Raw genomic sequence first — 20,610 nt, 5'->3', positions numbered from 1 at the left:
CAACATTCAGGTGTAAAATATATCCACATTTGAAAGAAAGAACTTTCATTCATTGATTCACTCATTCATGTAATGCGCGTCCCAACCACAGGACATCCCAATTACTTTTCCTTCAATTAAATACTTTGTAGTCACTGTTATAATTTAGGCGGCATAACAGCCAATTCTGCACATGGTAAAGTTATACAAACAGCAATGAGATAATGAACGGATGTTGACGTGAATGATCCGATATGGGGAGGAGTGGAAAATTACTCAACTTAAATCATTGATGAGCCGTGGCATCCTGAGAAATTCCTGTGCATGCAAAGCTCAACAACCCCTCCAAACTTGCTCCGCACTCTGCCACGAGACTGTTCAGTATCCCCTCTTCTGAAACCATCTGGAATTCCTGGCTCCAGTTCAGCTGATGTAGAAATAGTCAGAAATATGGGGAGGGAGGTGGCTGTTTGTAAGGAGAGAGTAAGCTGGGATGGGGGTAAGCATCGTCGGGGGTGGGGGGTGAGGAAAGGGGAGAGCATTGGTGGGGGTAAGCATTGTCAGGGGGGTGGGAGCAATGTCAGGTGGGTGAGGGAGGGGTGGCTGTTGGGGGGGGGGGGGGTGGGGGAGAGGTGAGCATTGTCAGGAGTACATGAGATAGGATGAGCATTGTTGGGGGAGTGGGGGGTGGGCGGACGGCTGTGCTGTGTGTCGTGACGGGCTCTGCAAATCCATGAACTGAATACAGACCATAAGAGGCGCATTCATGTTGAAAAAGGGGTCTTCACTCTGCTGTAGTTACGCTTTGCTAGCCAATCTCTGACTCTGTTTGTCACTGGATCAAAGCTGGAGCCAAGGACCAGAAGCTTCTCAAGGCTCCAGCCTATATAGGTAAGTCAAGTGGGCAGCTTAAATCACAATCAGTGATGGACATTTCCGTTATGCTGCTGATTGGAAGATCACAGCCTATATGTTTTAATGAAGTTGGTTATGGAGTAAATATTGGCCAAGACGCCAGGGGGTAACTTTCTTGCTGTTCTTTGAATGCTGTCACAAGTTTTATGATCTTTGGGGAGGGCAGGTGCTGAAAAGAGTAGTGATGGTTTCTGTAAAGACATGACGAGAGTTCTGAAATTTGGCAGTAGGAAGAAATCAAATTAATGCGACCATATTCCCTCATTAACTTTACATCAATAAAATTACCAAGAAAACTGAAAGTTTACAACAGAGAAGGGAAGTATTTGGCCCATCGTATCTATGCCAACTCTTTGCCTCCCGAACAGGTGCCAGAATGTGGCGACTAGGGGCTTTTCACAATAGCTTCATTGCAGTGATAATGTAAGTCTACTTGTGACAATAAAGATTATTATTATGTTGCGTTCTATGCACTCTTGTTTCAAAGCAACTTTCAACTGAATTGAATCAAGCATGATATAGATTTCCAATTATCATTAGAAATGTTTCAGCACTGCTGCTTCACAGCGCCAGGGACCCGGGTTCAATTTCAGCCTTGTGTGCACTTTTTCCTGGTGTCTGCAAAGGTTTCCTTCAGTGCTCCGGTTTCCTCCCACTGCCCAAAGATGTGCAGGTTACATGGAGTTATGGGGGTTGCGGGGGGTGGGTAGGGTGGTCTTTTGGAGGGTTCGTGCAGACTGGATAGGATGAATGACCTCCTGCTCTGGAGTGATTCTATTTGTACAGTACTGTGCCTGACCCCTTCCATATTGAATTCTGGCATCCAGACATTATCTCAATTGGCTTGGATTTCTGAATTCAAGTTATTATCATATTGTTTGTTTGTCAGCAACAGGTCTGCCCCCTTGCTCTTTCAGAATATCTGCCAGAAGGCTTACCACTCTTGTGGAGAGGCTATTTTCCTTTTTTAATAAAAGAGATGGCACTTAACGTTTCAGGCCTATCTGCCTGCTGTCTAGAGAATGTATAGGGCAGCATGGTAGCACAGTGGGTAGCACTGTTGCTTCATAGCTCCAGGGTCCCAGGTTAGATTTCCGGCTTGGGTCACTATCTGTGCGGACTCTGTACGTTCTCCTTGTGTCTGCGTGGGTTTTCTCCGGGTGCTCTGGTTTCCTCCCACAAGTCCTGAAAGATGTGCTCTTGGGTCATTTGGACATCCTGAATTCTCCTCCTGTGTACCCTGACAGGTGCTGGAATGTGGTGACTTGGGGCTTTTCACAGTAACTTAATTGTAGTGTTAATGTAAACCTACTTGTGACAATAAAGATTATGATTATATATACTCCTAAAACCTTGCCATAATAAGGTTCCAGCATGGTCATAATTGTCTTCTGGTGTTTCTGTCCAAGAGCATGTAAGGGAGTGTATGCCTGTTGCCTTGAATTATGAGGTGATATTTGGTTTTGGTTGAAGCTGTCGATGCTATAACTCCTGACAGTTGCTCCATGCCAGAGCACCTTTTAAAAAAAAAAAAAAAAAATGTTCTCCAGGATGTGGGTGATGTGGAGTAGGCACTTCCTAGTTGCTCTGAAACTACAATGGTGATGGAGAGAGTGGACATCAGGTCTAGTAGTGGAGCATCAATCAAACCAACTGCCCTGTCCTGGAGTGTTGCTGCAGTTTCACCCATTGAGATGAGTAGTATGTATTCCATTGCAATCTTTTATTGAGCTTGGCAGTGGTCAGGATGTGAACTATTCAGTTACCTGTGTTTTGAAGCCATTGTGTTGATATGGCTGATTCAGTTTCCATTTATCTTGTGGTCAATGGTCCCCCCAAGGTGGTGATGGTGGAAAACTTGACTATAATGGTGCATAGGAAGATTGACAATAACAACATATATTTCAGTGGAATTACCATGTTAACCACCTTGAGATGATTTACGAAGAGTAATATAGGGTGGATCAGTGACGGTGTCAGTTATTATGCTTGTACCTGTTGAGGTTATTGATTAACGGCGGTGTGTTATATACTCTTGGATAACACAGGCTGCAACTTGATGCACCTTTGACCAAAAGATACTCCAGACTTTGAAGTAAGTTCAGTGTGATTTATTGAACCATTAGCACAGTTCTCTGAGTTTGACTCTCCTGCTAATCTTGCTATTGTAACTCAGTCTAACTAACCAGTCTGCTCTAAGCCACATGATGGGTGTGATGCTTCTGATCTGCCCATGTCCTACTTTAAGTGTCGCCTGGTGAAAGAGACAGAACATGTGTGCCCTGTCCTTTTATATGGGTTGTGTAATGCCACCTCTGGGTGTCTTGACTGCTCATTGGTTGTGTCCTATTGCACGTATTCATTAGCTGCATGTTTGCATATCATGACATCTCCAGTGCTCCCTCTAGTGTTTACTTAGTTGCAGTATATTTACGTTAGCCCCTTGTGTATGTACAGTGATGCATATCACCACAGGCGGTGTTTCATTGAATGATGGAATTAGTGCAAGAGAATTTACTAATTTTCATCCTGTAGGAGCTTCTACAAGTATATAAAGGGAGAACAGCAAAAGTAATTGTTGGTCCCTTGGAATATAAAATGGCAGCTATTATAATGGCGTTAAGGAAATTTAATGGAAACTGAATCAGATGGGCCTTTACTCCAGAATTTAGAAGAATAAGGGGGTGATCTTGTGGAAACTAAGATTCTGGAATGTCTTGACAGGGCAGATGCTGCAAGTCTACTTCCCCTGGCTAGAGATTCTAGAATTGGGGGGGTCATTCGAGGCATTTCTAAAGGAATGGAGACAGAGTTGGCTGCAGTGGACTGGGAAAATAGGTTAAAAGTTAAGAATGGTAGATAGTTAAGGAAACATTTCATATCTCTCAGCAAAGATGTGTACGATTGAGAAAGAAAGATGCACCATCCAAAGCAAACAAAGAAAGTTAAGGATGGTTTCAATTTGAAAGAAAAGGCATTTGTGAAGATTAGTGGTAGATCAGAAGATGGGGAAATTTTAAAAACCTGCAAAGGATATCGGAAAAAAATCAGGGAGAAATTGGAATAGGAGAGTAAAGTAGCAAGAAATATAAAATTAATAAGTATCAGCTTCTACAAGAATATAAAAAGGAAGAATGGCTGAAGTGAACATCTTTGCCTTGGAGGGTGAGACTGGGGAAGTACTAATGAAACCAAGGAAATGGCAGAGACATTGAACAACTATTTGTATCTGTCTTCACGGTGGAAGGCACAAAAATATCTCTGTAATAAATGTAAAAAATCAAGGGGCAAAAGGGAAGGAAGAATTTGAAACTTCACTGGAGGAAAAGTATGAGGAAAACTAATGGGACTAAAGACTGACGAGTCCCTGAACCTGATATTCTGCATCCTGGGGTCTTCAAAGAAGTAGCTGCAGAGATGGTGAATGCATTGGTTGCAATCTTCAAAAATTCCTTAGATTTTAGAGACGTCCCAGTGGACTCATAAACTGCAACTCTAACACATTTATTCAAGAGAAGAGGGAGACATAAAGCAGGAAACTATAGGCTGTAGCCTTTCAGTGGCCATTGGGAAAATGCTGGAATCCATTATTAAGGAAGTAGTAGCAGGACATTTAGAAAATCAATATACAATCAAGCAGAATCAATATGGTATTATGAAAGAGAAATTATGTTTGACAAATTTATTTGGTGTTCTTTAACAACCAGGATGGATAAATGGGAATCAATAGATATAGCGTGCTTGGATTTCCAAAAAGCATTTGATCAGGTGTCATATAAAAGGTGATTTCACATGGTAAGAGTTCATGGTAATAATTAATATATAAACATAGACTGAGGACTGTCTAACTATCAGGAAACGAGTCGGGCTAAATGTGTAATTCTCAGGTTAGCAAACTAACTACTGGAGTGCCACAGAGGTCTGTGCTGGAGCCTCGACTTTCTACAATCATATTAATGACTTTGGATGTTCATGTTAATGTTAAAAATCATGAGTGGGCTGGGCAGAGCAGATGGGGAGAAACTGTTTCTGCTTATAAAAGGATCGAAAATGGGAGGGCGCAGATTGAAAGTGATTTGCAAAAGAAGCAAATGTGACATTTTCAGAGTGGCTCGGGTCTTGAATGCATCGCCTGGGTGTGACGGAGGTTGGTTCAGTCGACACATTCAAGAGAGCATTAGATTGTTCTGAGGTGCATTAGATTGTTCCTATTCAAGTAATCATGTTGAGGGGAAAAGGCAGGCTAATGGCACTGTCATAATGCTCGTTGGAGAGCTGAAGCAGACACAATGGGCTGAATGGTTTCCTTCTGTGCCCTAACAATTCAAGTTTGCTCACAATACAAAGGTAGGAAAGCAAATTGTGAGGAGGATGCATAGTCTATAAAGGATATATAGATAGGTTAAGTGAGTGGGTGAAATGTTGACAGATGAATTATAACATGGGAAAATGTGAGGTTGTCTGGTAGGAAGAATAGGAGAACAGGATGTTATTTTTAAAAATATTTTTATTAAAGGCATTTTGCATATATACATAAAAATATCAGAAAACCATAGATACAAAAACAAGCCAACCATGGACACTGATACCAAGCCCACAACTCTGCCTGTTCCCTTAGTTTCCCACCCAAAATGAAACCATAAAAAGACAAAAACAAACCTTAAACCACCACGCTGATCCCTTAATTCACTTCAAAGAAGTTGATAAACAGTTTCCATCTCCGGGTGAACCCTTCCTCTGCTCCTCGTGAGGCAAACTTAACCTTTTCCAAGTGCAGGAATTCTGCCAGGTCGCTTACCCACACCTCCACCTTTGGCAGCTGAGTCCTGCCAAGCTCAAAAGAATCTGTGTCCGGGCTATTAGGGAGGCAAAGGCCAACACATCGGCCTCTCTACCCACCTGGACTCCCAGCTCTTCCGACACTCCGAATGTCGTCACCTCCGGCTCTGGGTCACCCCTACACCTAGACTCTTGTACGTAACATCCGAGAACCCCTGCCAGAACCCCCTCTGCTTTGGACACGCTCAAATGTGATTTCCCCCCCCTTCACGCCTGCAAAGGACCGGCTCATCCTAGCGACCATGGGCCCTATGCACCGCCTTAAATTGGATGAGGCTTAACCTCGCACACAACGAGGATGCGTTCACCCTCCACAGGACTTCTTTCCACAGTCCAGCCCTTGTACCCTCACCCAACTCCTCCTCCCATGCGTGCCTGATCTCCTCCACCAGTGTGTCTTCCCTCTCCAACAGCTCTCCATAATGTCCAAAGCTCTCCCCTCCCAATGTCATAGAACATAGAACATAGAACAGTACAGCACAGAACAGGCCCTTCGGCCCTCAATGTTGTGCCGAGCCATGATCACCCTACTCAAACCCACTTATCCACCCTATACCCGTAACCCAACAACCCCCCGTTAACCTTACTTTTTTTATTAGGACACTACGGGCAATTTAGTATGGCCAATCCACCTAACCCGCACATCTTTGGACTGTGGGAGGAAACCGGAGCACCCGGAGGAAACCCACGCACACAGGGGGAGGACGTGCAGACTCCACACAGACAGTGACCCAGCCGGGAATCGAACCTGGGACCCTGGAGCTGTGAAGCATTTATGCTAACCACCATGCTACCCTGCTGCCATGCTACCATCTTCGGACAACTTATCTTGCAGCACCAGAGGTGGCAGCCCCGGGAAGGACAGCGCCTCTCTCCTTACCTGCAGGACCCAGAACCCATTCCCCTTAGGCAATTGATATATCTCCTCAAGCTCCTCCAAGCCTGTAAACTTATTCCCTACAAACAAGTTCCTGAAGTACTCCAACCCCACCTGCTGCCACCTCCGGAACTTCGCATATACCCCGCCACCACAAACCTATGATTGTCGCATATCGGCGCCCATAGAGACATGCCTTCTAACCCGAAATATTGCCTGCATTGGTTCCAGACTCCAAATGTGGAGACCACCACTGGGCTCATGGAGTACCAGGCTGGCGAGAATGGGAGGTGTGCCAACAACAATGCCCTCGGATTTGTCCCCAAACTGACCCTTCCTCCACTGCCCATTTCCTGACCATTACGATGTTCGCAGTTCAGTAGTAATTCAGCAAACTTGGCAATGCCAGGCGCCCCCTACCCCACACCCTCTCCAAAAATGCCCTCCTCACCCCTAGGATTTTCCCCGCCTGCGCAAACCTCTCAATGATCCCATTCACCTTCCTAAAAAAAACATGGGAACAAAGATGGGGAGGTTTTGGAACACGGGCAGCACCATCATTTTAGCCACCTGCATGCGCCCAGCTAATGACAAAGGCAACACATACCACCTCTAAAAGTCCGATTTCATACCCTCCACCTGTTGCCTAAGTTCAATTTATGCAGCTAGGCCCAGCCCCACGCCACTTGTCTCCCAAGATACTGAAAGCTCACACCCACCACTTGGAACGGCAATTCCACTAGCGTCCTCTCCTGCCCTCTAACATTAATTGAGAACTCCTCACTTTTCCCCATGTTCAATTTATACCCTGAGAAATGGCCAAATTCCTTCAGGGTCTTTATAATCCCATCAAAACTCCCCATCAGAGATATATATAGCAGCAGATCCTCTGCATACAACAAAACTCTGTTCTCGACCCCTCCTCTATCAATTCCTCTCCAATCCCTCGATGTCTTAAATGAATTGCCAACGGCACTATTGCCAGAACAAAAAAACAGCGGGGAGAGTGGGCACTCCTGCCTCGTCCTCCAATTCAACCTGAAGTACCCAGAATTCATCCGGACACTAATCATCACTGCCTATACAGCAGCTGAATCCAATCCACAAAACCCTGGCCAAACCTAAACCAGCCCAGCACCTCCAACAAATACGCCCCTTCAAACCGATCGAAAGGCTTCTCCGCATCCGAAAGGCATCTCCGCATCCGTTGCCACCACCACTTCTACCTCTTGCTCCTCAGGTGGCATCATAATGACATTCAGCAACATGCGCACATTTGTCGATAGCTGTTGCCCCTTCACAAACCCTGTCTGGTCCTCTCGTATCGCCCTGGTGCACAGTCCGCGATGCTAACACCTTCGCAATCAACTCCGCATCCACACTTAACAACATCGGGTGGTATGACCCATACTGTTCTGGATCCTTAACCTTCGTTAAAATCAACAAAATGGATGCCTGCGACAATATGGGGGAGCAACCCCCCCCCCCCCCCCCCGACTCATTAGAAATCCTCACAAGCAGGGACCCCAGTACCGCACAAAGCATCTTAAGAATTTGGCTGCAAACTCACCCGTCCCAGTGGCCTTCCCCACCTACATCGAGCCTATGCAGTCCATCACCTCCCTCAGCCCAATCGGGGCCCCCAACCCCTGCACCTTCTCCTCCACTCTTGGGAACTTCAGCCCATCCAAGAACCGTCTCATCTCCTCCCCAGGCGGAGGCTCTGACTCGTAAAACCTTTTGTAAAAGACCTCAAATACCCCATTTTCCATCTTTGGGTCTGTCACCATCGTGCCTCTCTCATGCCTAACCTCTCCAGCCTCTTCGTTGCTGCTTGCTTCCTCAGTTGATGCACCAACATCCTGCTCGCATTTTCCTCGTACTCCTACACTGCCCCTCTAGCTCTCCGCATTTGCTCTGCCGCCTTCCCCATGGACACCAATCCAAACCCCATGGAGCCTCTGTCTCTCCTTTATAGTGCCTCCTCTGGCATACCGAGTACCTCCGGTCCACCCTCAAAACCTCATCCACTAGCCTCAGTCTCTCCTCTCATTCCACCCTCACCCCCATTAACTAGCCCAACCAGCTTGCATGGTGGCCCTTGCCTGGGGCCTCTGGCTACCCTGCATCCCACCCATTCCGCCCTTCAACCCCCCATCCCCCTCACACGTACAAAAAAAAATCAAAAGACACGGGCCTTCTGATGGTGGCACGTAGGTGAATGTCTCATGTTGGGCGGCTCCTGCTCGAGGCTCTGGGTTTTGGATTTTAATGCCTGGTTTCAGAGGCCGTTTTTGAATAAGCTGGTGCAGGAAAGCATAAGCAAGGTGGGCAATGTCTAAGACCCAGAAGAAAGCCGCTGGGAAGAAGGGGGCGAGCGGAAGTTTGCCGTCAAGTGAACAGGTTAGCCCGGCAGCAGGACCGATGGCTGAGGCTGGATCGCTGGGTGGTGCTGCTCTCCTCACAGTGATAACCGTGACCGAGGTGATGACCAGAGAATTCAGAGGCAGTTCGCCAAGCACATGGAGATGCTGCAAAAGAAGATCATGGCTCGATGAAGAATGGGAGGAGGAGGCGATTGCCCCAGTGAAGACGGCAATGCCGAAGACAGCCGAGGTACGGGAGCAAGAAGAGAAATTGAAAGGGGTGTAGGAGGCTCTGTCGCAGCATGTGACCCATTCACCTCGATGGGTGAGGAGCTGCAGAGGGCAGCGGAGGCTAACAAAGGTTGAGGCGGCAGAATTTACGGATTTTGGGCCTGCCTGAGGGGGTGGAGGATCCGAGACCGACTGAGTACTTTGTGAAGATGCTGACATGTGAAGATGCTGACATGGGGAGGGGGAAGAAGCCTCCTGATATGAGCTGTACAGGGTGCATTAGTTGCTCAGGCCCAAGCCACCAAGGGAGGCTATAATTTGCTTTCACAAGTTTCACGTCAAGCTGAAGTTCCTGAGTTGGGCAAAGCAAAGGCGTGATGGTAAAGTGGGAAGGAGTTGGTATTCAAACATACCAGGACTTGACAGTGGAGCTGGCGAGAAGGAGTGAGGGTTTCGGACATGTGAAGGTGACACTCTACAGTAACGGCGTGCAGTTTGGCGTGGTCTACCTAGAGAAGCTGAGGGTGACCTACAACTTGAGGGACTTCTACTTTGAGTCAACGGAGGCAGCTGAGGCATTCGTGAAGGCTGAAGGATTGGGACTGAAATGAGGGACGGGACTGGGATTGGGACTTGGACTGAAGGGAGAGGAGCTGTGCTTAGCCTTTATCTCTAGTTTTGAGTTGTATTTTGTTCTGTTCGTGGGGGTACAGCTGGGTTTTTCCGTTGGTTGAATGGGAAAGGGCAGTTTACCTTTGTTATAGCCTACAATTGTTTACAATTATATTGGGCTTTGGGGTTATAGCGGTTTTCTGGGGCACAGTTTTTGCACTGGCTTTATTTGTCTTTGTTTTCAGGGACTGGGTCATGAGGAGGGTATTGGGAGGAGGGGGGCCTCCTCACTAGCTAGTGAATTGGAGTGTGGTGGGGGAGGGGCAGCAGTCATTGGAGTCAGGTCGAACCGGTTTTGGGCCTCAAGAGATGTGAAAGGTGGGGGGGGGGGTATGCGATCGATACTGTGAGGATCAAGAGGAAGTGGATGAGGGGGAATCTGTGAGCGGGAGGAGGGTTTGACAGTAATAAAGGGTGGGATGGGCCAGGCCCGAAAGGCAGGGCATGGGGCTGTGATGATGGTGCGTAGGAGGGGTGGGGAGGGTTTAAGACTCCCGGTCAGAATAGTGACATGGAACGTGAGGGGGTTAGGGGGGACCGTTGAAGAGATCGAGCTAAAAGGCCGACATGGTGATGTTTCAGGAAACCCACCTGAGGGTGAAGGATCAGGTGAGGCTTAGGAAGGGTTGCGTGAGTCAGGTTTTCCGCTCTGGGTTCGATAGCAGGGCTCGGATGGTGGGGTGTGTGTATGTAGCGGTTTCGGTGGCCGAGAGAGAGTGAGGTTTCAGATGGAGAAGGTGGTGACGGACCAAGGGTGCAGGTACGTGACAGTGATGGGGGTGGGTGGGGGGGTTAGAGGGGAGGTTGGTGGCACTGGTGAGTGTTTGTGGCCCCAACTGGGATGATGCAGAGTTTGTGAAGAGGGTGATGGGTGCCCTCAGATTAAAACCCACGAGTTGATAATGGGGAGGGATTGGAATATGGTGCAGGAACCGAGGATGGATAGGTCTGAGCCTCGCACGCTGGACAAGTCAAGTGGGGTGAAGATTCTGACTGGGCTCATGAGGGAGATGGGAGGAGTAGACCGGTGGAGGTTCTGACACCCGAGGAAACAGGAGTATTCATATTACTCCCTCGTACACAAGGTGTACTTAAGGATAGATTTTTCATGGTGGGGAAGGTGCTATTGGCTGGGGTTAGAAGGTTGGAGTACTCAGGAATAGTGATTTTGGAGCATGCTCCGTATTGGTTGGATATGTTTTTGGAGAAGGGGATGGCCCAGAGACCTGGTTGGAGAATGGATGGGGGTTGTTAGCAGACTGGAGCGTTTGTGATAAGGTCAGGAAGGTGATCGAGGATTGCATGGGGAGGTTTTACGGTCAGTGGTTTGGAAGGCTCTGAAGGCAGTGGTGAGGGGGGAGATGATCTCGTTCAGAGCTAAGGTGGACAAGAAAGAGCTAAAGGAGCGCCAAAAGCTGATGAGAGGAGATTCTGGAGGTAGATGGGAGGTAAGCAGGGGACCTGGATCTGGGTCTTTTGGCCAAGAGGAAGGAGTTGCAGGCGAGGTTCAAACAGTTGTCCATGGGGAAAGTGGTGCACCAGTTGAGATGGGTGAGGAGGGCGGTTTATGAGCACTGGGCAAAGGCAGGGGGTATGTTGGCAGGCCAATTCCGGAGCGAGGCAGCGGCGGGGAGGTAGTTTGGGTAGGGGATAAGATGGAGAAGCTGGTGGTGGTCCTGGAGCAGATCAATAAAGTATTCAGAGTTTTATAAGGATCTATGTAGATCAGAGCCACCGGGGGAGGAGATGATGGAGTTCCTGGACATGTCGGAGTATCCGAGGGCTGGGTGAGGAGGATAGAGCAGGTGGAGGGGCCGGTGGGGGGAGCCGGAAGTGAAGGAGGCAATTGGGAGGATGCAGGAAGGGAAGATGGCGGGCCTGATTGGTTCCCAGTTCACCTCTATGAGAAATTGAAAGATAAGTTGGCGCCACTGATGGTAGGAATATTTGAGGATGCGATAGGCACGGGTTCTTTCTGCAAATGATGGGGCAGGCTTTGATTTTTCTACTAAAGAAGAATAACGATCCAATGGAGTGTGATTCGTATAGACCCATATCCCTATTCAATGTAGATGCCAAGATATTGGCAAAGGTACTGGCGTCAAGATTGGAGGGATGCCTTCCGAAGGTGATTGGGGAGGATCAGAAGGAATGGCAGGCAGTTGTTCTCCAATGTGAGGAGGTTGTTCTGTCCCCGGTGGAGGGAAAAAAGACTGAGGTGGTGGTGGCACTGCACGCAGAGAAGGCATTTGATTGAGTAGAGTGGAGTTGCTTAATGGCAGTATTGGAGAGATTGGAATTCGGTCGAGGTTTGTGATATGGGTCCGGCTGTTGTGTAAGGAACCGATGGCGCGTGTTCGCACAACAGCATGAACTCGGTGCTTTACACTGCACAGTGGTAAGGGGGCAGGGGTGCCCCATGTCTCCCCGGTTTGCATTGGCTATAGAGCCCTTGGCCATTATGCTAAGGAGCTTGAGCTGTGGAAGGGGATAGTGGGGGGAGGGGGTAAGTGGTGGAACATAGGGTGTCCATATACATCAGTGATCTGCTTTCCTGTATCTTGGAACCAGGCATGTCAGTGGGGAGTTTAATGAAGCTGCTCCAGAGATTTGGGATGTTTTCGGGGTATAAATTGAATTTAGTCTCCCAGCCAGGGGGGGGTGGAGGGGGGGAGGGGGGGGGGGAGGAGGGGTGGCTGCCATTCAGTTTAGGGAAACCCATTTTAGGTACTTGAGGCTGCACGTGGCCCAAGATTAGGGAGGGCTCCAAAACTAAATTTCATTAGTTTGGTGGGGAGGGTGAAGGCCAATCTGTCGAGGTGGGACAATCTCCCTTTGTCATTGACAGGCTAGGTGCAGGCAGTTTTTATGTTTTGCCACGATTCCTGTTTCAATTCCAGTGCTGGTGTTGTTATCGAAGTCGTTCTCCAGAGGGGTGGACATGCTGATCATGTAATTTATCTGTGGCTGGAGCAAGGAGGGGGAGGGGGGGGGGGGGGGGGGGGGGGGATGCCCGGTGGGTTAAGATAAGAGTCGGGCTCATGCAGAGGGTTGGGGTTGCGGGTGCTGGCAACCGCTTCTGATGGCTCCAGGAAAGTTCTCAGTGAGTCCGGTGGTGGTGACAGCATTGAGGATTTGGAGGCACTTTAGGCAACATTTTAAGCTGGGGGCCGGGTCAGGGGGGTTGTCGATTTGGAGCCGTAGGTTCGAGCCAGGAAAGATGGATGTGAGGTTTCGGAGATGGGATGAGAGGGGGAATCAAGGAAATTAAGGACTTGTTCCTTGAGGGGCAATTCATGAGCCTGGAGGAGTTGGGAGAGGATTTAGCGCAGGAGGAAGGATTTGGGTACCTGCAGGTTCGGGATTTTGCAAGAAAAGTTATCCTGACCTTCCCGATTCCGCCGACCTTGTTGCTGGACGCGGGACGCGGTGCTATCCGCGGGAGGCTGGAAAGGGGGGGTTGTTTATATTGGAGGATCCTGGTGGAGTGCAGGGTGTCTATGGAGGGGATTAAGACAAGTGGGAGGGTAAGCTGGGGGGTGCGTTGGAAGAGGGCTTGGGGTGTGAGATGCTGCGGAGGATGACTTCGTGTGCGCGGTTGGGGCTGATGCAGCTGAAAGTCGTGCATAATGTGCACCTCACAAAGGCAAGGATGAGCTGGTTGTTCCAGGGGTGGAGGATGTCTGTGAGCAATGTGGGAGGGGCCCCGTGAACCATGTTGTTATGTTTTGGCCCTGCCCGAAGCTGGAAAGGTTTTGGAGGACGGTACTTAGCACAATCTCGGGGGTCTCGTATATGGATGTGGAGCCCTGTGCCTAGAAGCCATATTCGGGGTGTCAGACCAGACTGAGTTGCAGGTGGGACCGGGGAAAATGTTTTAACCTTTGCCTTGCTGATCATTCGTAGGCAGGTCCTGTTGGGTGGAGGTCATTCTGTGCCTCGGCATGGAGGGGGGGAATCTGCTGGAGTTTCTGACCCTGGAGAAGGCAACATTTGAGAGGGGTGGGGGGTGGCACAATATCTACAATTGTTGGGGTTTATTCATGATGCATTTTTGGGAGTTAGTTACCATTGACTGGGGGGGGGGTGGGATCGGGTAGAGGGGGGGTTTCTTAGGTTTGGGTGGGACTGTTTCTTTTTATATATTGTTGGGTTTTTCTTGTTTTTCTTTATGATGAAAACTAAGAAAATATGGCGAATAAAAATATTTAAATGAAAAACAAAAGGGACACTCGCCCTCTCCGCTGCCCTCACTTTAACCTTCGCCTATCCACTCAACGTGTGTGCCCACATTCTATACATAACCCAAACTTCAATTTCCTCATACACCTCCCAGTCCATTATCTCTCATAAAGTCCTTCACCTCCTCCGGCGAGTCAAAATAGAAGTCTAGGTTCTGGTGCGTAACCCACAGATGAGCGGGGTACAGAACCCTAAACCTTGCCTCCTTCTTGTAGAGGACAGTCTTGATCCGGTTGTAACCAGCCCTCGCTTGGCCAACTCCGCTACCAGGTCCTGATAAATACACAGCTCGTCTCCCCCCCCCCCCCCCCCCCCCCCCCCCCCCCCCAATCCTCATGTGCACTTCTTAGTCTGCCTTGCCCACCTCATCATCATCTCTTTATCGAGAATATTATGCAGCCTCACCACCATCGCCCCCGGCTGTTCCGCCACTTATGGCCTCCTCAGGGCCTCTGTGCTCTGTCCACCTCGAGCGGGTGGTCAAAGACCCCTTCCCCCATCAGCTTCTCTGATATGTTTGCCACCAACTTAGCAGCCTACGCTCCTTCAATACCCCCGGGTGTCCCCAAGATCCGGTGATTTTGCCTCCTGGAGCGGTTTTCAAGATGCTCCACCTTCTCCCTCAGACTTTTTTGGCTGCTCGTCACCATCCCCATCTCTGCCTCCAGCGAGGTCAGTCAATCCTCATGCTCCCCCACAGTCGCCTCCATTTTTTGGATTGCCTGACCCTGTGTCCCCGCCTCTGCTTTAAATGAGCAATCGTGCCCTAAGCGGCTCCACCACCGTAGCCAGGTCCTCTGAGGCCTCCTACCGTTGCTACTGGAACTTTCTGTTGAGAAATTCCACCAGCTGCTCCATAGACCACTGGGCAGGCAGCGCTGCCCTCCTATTCTCCGCCATCTTCTCCTGTGTCACACCTCTATTATTCTCTCATCAAACTGCTGCCTCTTGCTCATTGCACCCCTCGTCCGATAAGCCATAAACCAGTCCTGCAAGAGGAGTATTACATTCCCTCAGTACTCATGCACCTTTTGCCATCAAACGCCACTCAAATCGGGTGGGGAAGGACCAAAAATATCCACCTCAAGCAGGAGCCACCAAATGTGACCACTCTCTCTATGGCCGCCACTGGAAGTCTCGAGGGGGATATTATTTGAATAGAGAAATTGACTGTAGAATTCTGTGGCACAGGGACCTGGTTATCTTCAAATGTGAATCACAAAAGATTAGTATGGTGGTACAGCAAGTAATTAGGAAGACAAATAAAATGTGAGCCATTATTCTATGTGGAATGGAGTATAAAAGTAGTACAGTAGGAAGTGTTACAACACCAGGTTAAAGTCCAACAGATTTGTTTGGAATCACTAGCTTTTGGAGTGCATCAGGTGAATGAAGAGGATGGTTCCATAAATACATATATAGACAAAGTCAGTGATGCAAGATGATAATTTGAATGCGAGTCTCTGCGGGTAATTAAGTCTTTACAGGTCCAGAAGGTGCGACTGGAGAGAGGGATAATCACAGGTTAAAGAGGTGTGAATTGTCTCAAACCAGAACAGTGGTAGGATTTTGCAAGCTCAGGCCAGATGGTGGGGGGGGGGGGGGGTGAATGTAGTGCGACATGAATCCAAGGTCCTGGTTGAGGCCGTACTCGTGCGTGCGTAACTTGGCTATCAATTTCTGCTCGGTGATTCTGCATTGTCGCGCGTCCTGAAGGCCATCTTGGAGAAAGCTTACTCGAAGATCAGAGGCTGAATGTCCTGAATGCTGAGGTGTTCCATGACTGGAAGGGAATATTCCTGCCTGGTGATTGTGCATTATGTTTGGGCCCTCAGTTGGACCGATCTAGATCAGAGTTTCTGATCCCATCTGGGATGGCAAAGGCATTATTGATTTTTACGGAGCAGATTTGGTTGGGGGAGGGGGAGGGGGGGGGGGGGGCAGACCTGTGGCAGTTTTGCATCGAGTGATAAGGATTTTTCTTTTTCCTCCCATGTATATCAGATTTGTTCTCGGATTGACTTTTTGTTGTGGGTAGGCCTCTCCTTCCTTGGATGAAGAGGGCAGGTTACTCGGCCATTGTGATCTGAGCCATGTTCCACATTTTATGGACTTGGTATTTCATCCGGGTCCCCCTCCATGCCCACCCAGGAGATTGGACATGCATTGTTGGCAGGCAAAGGATTTTGCGAGCACATTTCCTCTGCCATTAGGGAGTACATTATGTTGAATAAGAGTGATTCTGTCTCACCTATGTTGTGGGAGGCCATTAAGGTGGTCATTAGTGGGGTGGGGTGGGAACATAATCTCCAGAAGGCACACCAGGAAAGGATTGGGAGGGTGGAGCGACAGAGGCTGATGGATTCCATCCTTGAGGTGGACCATCAGTATTCACTTGCCCCTACACTGGAGTTACTGGCGAGTAGGAAAAAGCTGCAGATGCAATTTGAGTTACACTCAGTAGTCATGTGGAGAGCCAGCTGCAATGTTCAAGGGGGACATTGTGTGAACACTGGAAGAAAACCAGTTGGCTTTTAGCGCATCAGCTGAGGTGGCAGGCTTTCTCCCAGGAGATTGTGCAGGTAAGGGGCTCAGGTGGCAGTTTCGTTTCTACCCCATTGAAGGTTAACACTGTATTTGAAGCCTTTTTATCTAATCTCTACAGATCGGAGTCCCTGGAGGAGAGTTTGCTCATGATGCAATTTTTGGATGGGTTACCCTTCCCAGGGGTGGAGGGGAAGAGAAAGGAAGAGTTGGAATCCCTGTTAAGCCCTGAGGAGATAATGAAATGTATTGGTTTAATGCAGTCAGGTAAAACTCCGGGCCTAGATGGGTCCCCCATCAAGCTCTATTAGAAATATGCGGGGCAGTTGACCCCATCTCATTGTTGAATGCCAATGTCGGCCAATGTACATCAGTTATTAAGCACCGTCCTCTTTCCTCTCGCCAGTGCCCGAACCGGAGGTGATCGTCTCAGTGGATGCAGAAAAAGGTGCCTGATGGGGTGGAGCGGGAGGTATCTCTTTGAGATTCTGGGATGGTTTGGTTTTGGGCCAAAGTATATATCTTGGATTCGTCTTCTGTACAGGGCCCCTACGGCAAGTGTTTGCACAAATGCCTTGAGCTCTGGTTACTTTCAGTTGAGTACGGATACGAGGCAGGGCTGTCCATTGTCTCTGCTTTTGTTTGCTTTGGTTATCGAATCACTGGCCATATCATTCAGATCTTCCACTGATTGGAGGGGGATAAAGTGGGGAGGGAGGCAGCATAGGGTGTGCTTGTATGCAGATGATCTTGTTCTTTATATTACGGACCCAGTCTCTGCCAGGAATGAGATAATGAAATTGCTTGGGAGCTTTGGCTCCTTCTCTGGGTATATATTAAATCTGGACAAGAGTGAATACTTTCCCATGAATCCCCCAGGGAGGGGAGCAGATCTGGGGTTCTTGCCTTTTCGCCGTGCCAGATCTAGCTTTCGTTATCTGGGTGGCCAATGATTGGGCCTCGCTTCATAAATTGAATTCTGCTAGTCTAGTGAATGGGGTTAAATCTACTTGCAGAAGTGAAATAGCCTCCATTTGACCTTGACGGGCAGGGTCCAGGCTGTTAAAATGAATGGTCCTCCAAAAGTTTTTATTTCTTTTTCAGTGTCTCCCATATTTTTCTCCCCAAATCTTTCTTTCAGAGTCAACAAATTGATAGCTTTTATTTGGTGGGCAAGGCCCCAAGGATTTGTGGGGCGTTTCTTCAGCAAGAGACAGTTGGGTGGCTTAGTGTTACCCAATTTGTTATTTTATTACTGGGCAGCTAATTTTGAGAAAGTACTGGGATGGCTCAAGGAGCCGAAGTCCATATGGGGCAGATGGAGGTGAGCTCTTTTAGTGATTCTAGCTTGGGGGCCTTGGCAACTGCCTCGCTTCTGTTTTCCCCTGCACAATCTGCCTCCAATCCGGTACTAGTGTCAACTCTGGGGGTTTTGAGGCAGTTTAGGCAACATTTTAAGCTCTGCTCCATTTCATTGTTAGCCCCTATTTGTAGTAATCATCTCTTTGAACCAGCAGGTTTAGACTCAACGTTCAGGTCATGGGGTGTGTGTGGGGGGTGGTCTGGGGAGATTTGTGCTCCTGTTTGTGGAGAGTAGGTATATCAGTTTTGAGCAACTGTTGGCCAAATTCCAACTCCCAAGGGCTAATTTATAATTTATTTAGGTACTCCCAGGTTTGTGCTTTCTTGTGTATGCTGTTTTCTTCATTCACCTTCGTGCGCTCTCTCTCTCTCTCTCGAATCTTATCGCTGGCCAATGTGGGTGAGGGGAAGATTTATGGCCAGGTCCTGTCAGTGGAGCAGGCTCCATTGGATGAGGCGAAGAGGAAGTGGGAGGGTAAACTGGGTCAGGTTTTGGATGGGGGAGACGTGGAGTGAGGCTCTTCACAGGATAAACTTTGCTTCCTCGTGTGCTGGGCTCAGCTTGATTCAGTTCAAGGCCGTGCACAGGGCAAATCTGACCAAGGCGAGGACGTGTTTTTTTTTTCTTGAAGGTTGAGGATAGTTGCAAGGATTGTTCTCTGTTTGAGGGGGATGGGGTGAATCATACCCACATGTTCTGATCGTGACCTAAACTTGAAAGATTTTGGGTGTCCTTTCACACAATGTCAGAGATTCTTGGTATTGATCTGGAACCTTGTCTGCTGGTGGCCATCTCTGGGGTTTTGGACTCGACGGGGGTGAAGGCAGAAGTCCCCATCTTTACCTTGTTGATAGCCCGGAGGCAAGTTCGGCTGGGGTGGAGATATCCTACTCCCCCAGTGTCTTGGCCTGGTTGGGTGACCTAATGGAGTTCCTATATCTGGGAAACGTCAAGTACATCATTTGGGGGTCGGTGGAAGGGTTTTACTCAAGATGGCAACGATTCATTTCCTTTTTTCAAAGAGTTAGCCACCGTCAATTGTTAGGGGTGTTTTCTAGTTGTATATTTGAAGATTTGAGTTGAGTATTGATTGTGTTATTTTTGCATTGTATCTTTATGTATTGGTGGTGTAGTGTGGTATTTTGTAATAATAACATTTCTTCAACAATTAAAAATAAATAAAATCAGGATGGTGATGGAGCACTGCAACAACACTTGAAGATCAACGCGATTAATCGACACCCCGTTCATTAAACATTCATTCTTCCACCACCACACAGTGGCAGCAGTGTGTACTGTCTACAAGATGCACTGCAGCAACTTGCCAAGTTTCCTTCGTCAGTACCCTCCAAACCCCTGATCTCGACCCCTGGCAGGGCAAGGATAGTAAATGCATGGGGACCCCACCAACTGCAAATTCCCCTCCACTTCACACAATTGTGCCGAGGAACTATATCACTGCTCCTTCGTGGTCATTGAGTCAAAATCCTGGCATTCCGGACCTAACAATCCTGTGCTTGCACTGACACCACATGGACTGCAGCAGTTCAAGAAGCTGACTCACAAAAGGCAGTTGGGCGATGAACGATGAATTGCCAGCTTACATACCCTGAGCAAATTACAACAAACCTAAAATAACCCAGTCATTTATAAAAGTTGTGTTTTCTTATCTAATTGCATTTTGCATCCTAGATAGAAGAGTTTAGAAGGGTACGGTCCCACATAAAAGGAGCAGAACTACCTGAAGGATGCGATGGGATTTTAGGAGACAATTTTAGACCGACACAGCCTCTCAGTGACCGAATCGTCAGAGCTGCATTCCAATAAGAAACTGTAATAGTGAACGGAATCAATTTAAGGTAATCATAAAGCCAAATGTTTCTTTCTGCTGTATAAACAGACTAATAATAAAATTTGTGGATCATATAAATATGTAACTGTGAAGTGGCAGCTGCCGTGCTATAGATTTATCGAAATTTTTGAAAAGATTTGCACTTTTAGATGAGTTTGAATACACATACCGCAAACGTGATTGCCTTTAAATTAAGCAACAATACATTTTATTCCAAGATCACCCTGTGGGGAAAAAACAATAGACTTACATTTATACAGCACTTTTCACGACCAGCAGGTATCTCTGCTGCTTTACAGTCAATGCAGTACTTTGAAGTGTAATTACTGTTTTAATGGGGGACATTAATTTCAACATTGCTCGGTTGCTAATTTGCCTCCGCAAACTCTTTGAAACTACTATCTGATAATGATGAGATAATCTGCATTTTGTGATGTTGAATGAGGGGTAAATAATTGCCGAAATAAAATGCTAAAATTGGCTCGATAAGTGAAGGGACACCAGGATATCTCCTCATCTTTTCTTCTTTGAATAGCCTCATGGATAAATCCCCCCCGCCCATCAGCCAATTTCTTTGCTGCCAACTGATTTCTTAAACCCCACCCCTACAAACCTCCTCCATCCTTACCTCAAGTGTAAAGAGCACTTTGAGTTCTTGGTCACTAACCTCAAGACCAGGTGATTAGCTACCTTTGCTGCTTCACTCCCTTCCATTAGCCCACCTAGCCAC

General features: G+C 48.0%; 1 protein-coding gene across 3 annotated transcripts in view; it reads left to right on the top strand.

Moving 5' to 3' along the window:
* ca8 (carbonic anhydrase VIII) overlaps window positions 1-20,610 on the top strand; it is a 107,705-nt gene that overhangs the window by 48,954 nt on the left and 38,141 nt on the right. For 2 of the 3 annotated variants that reach the window (XM_038809437.1, XM_038809435.1), the window contains one exon: window positions 19,721-19,887. The exons of the other annotated variant lie outside the window; for it this stretch is intronic. In XM_038809437.1, coding sequence (XP_038665365.1) covers window positions 19,721-19,855 — 135 coding nt within the window. In that variant the 3' untranslated portion in view covers window positions 19,856-19,887. The remainder of the gene's footprint in view (window positions 1-19,720; window positions 19,888-20,610) is intronic. 3 annotated transcript variants of the gene reach the window in all.

The sequence above is a fragment of the Scyliorhinus canicula genome, chromosome 10 (genome assembly GCF_902713615.1).
Source record: "Scyliorhinus canicula chromosome 10, sScyCan1.1, whole genome shotgun sequence".
Taxonomy (NCBI): Eukaryota; Metazoa; Chordata; class Chondrichthyes; order Carcharhiniformes; family Scyliorhinidae; genus Scyliorhinus; species Scyliorhinus canicula.
The sequence above is the reverse complement of the archived record's forward strand: the minus strand, read 5'-3'. Positions and strand labels throughout refer to the sequence as shown.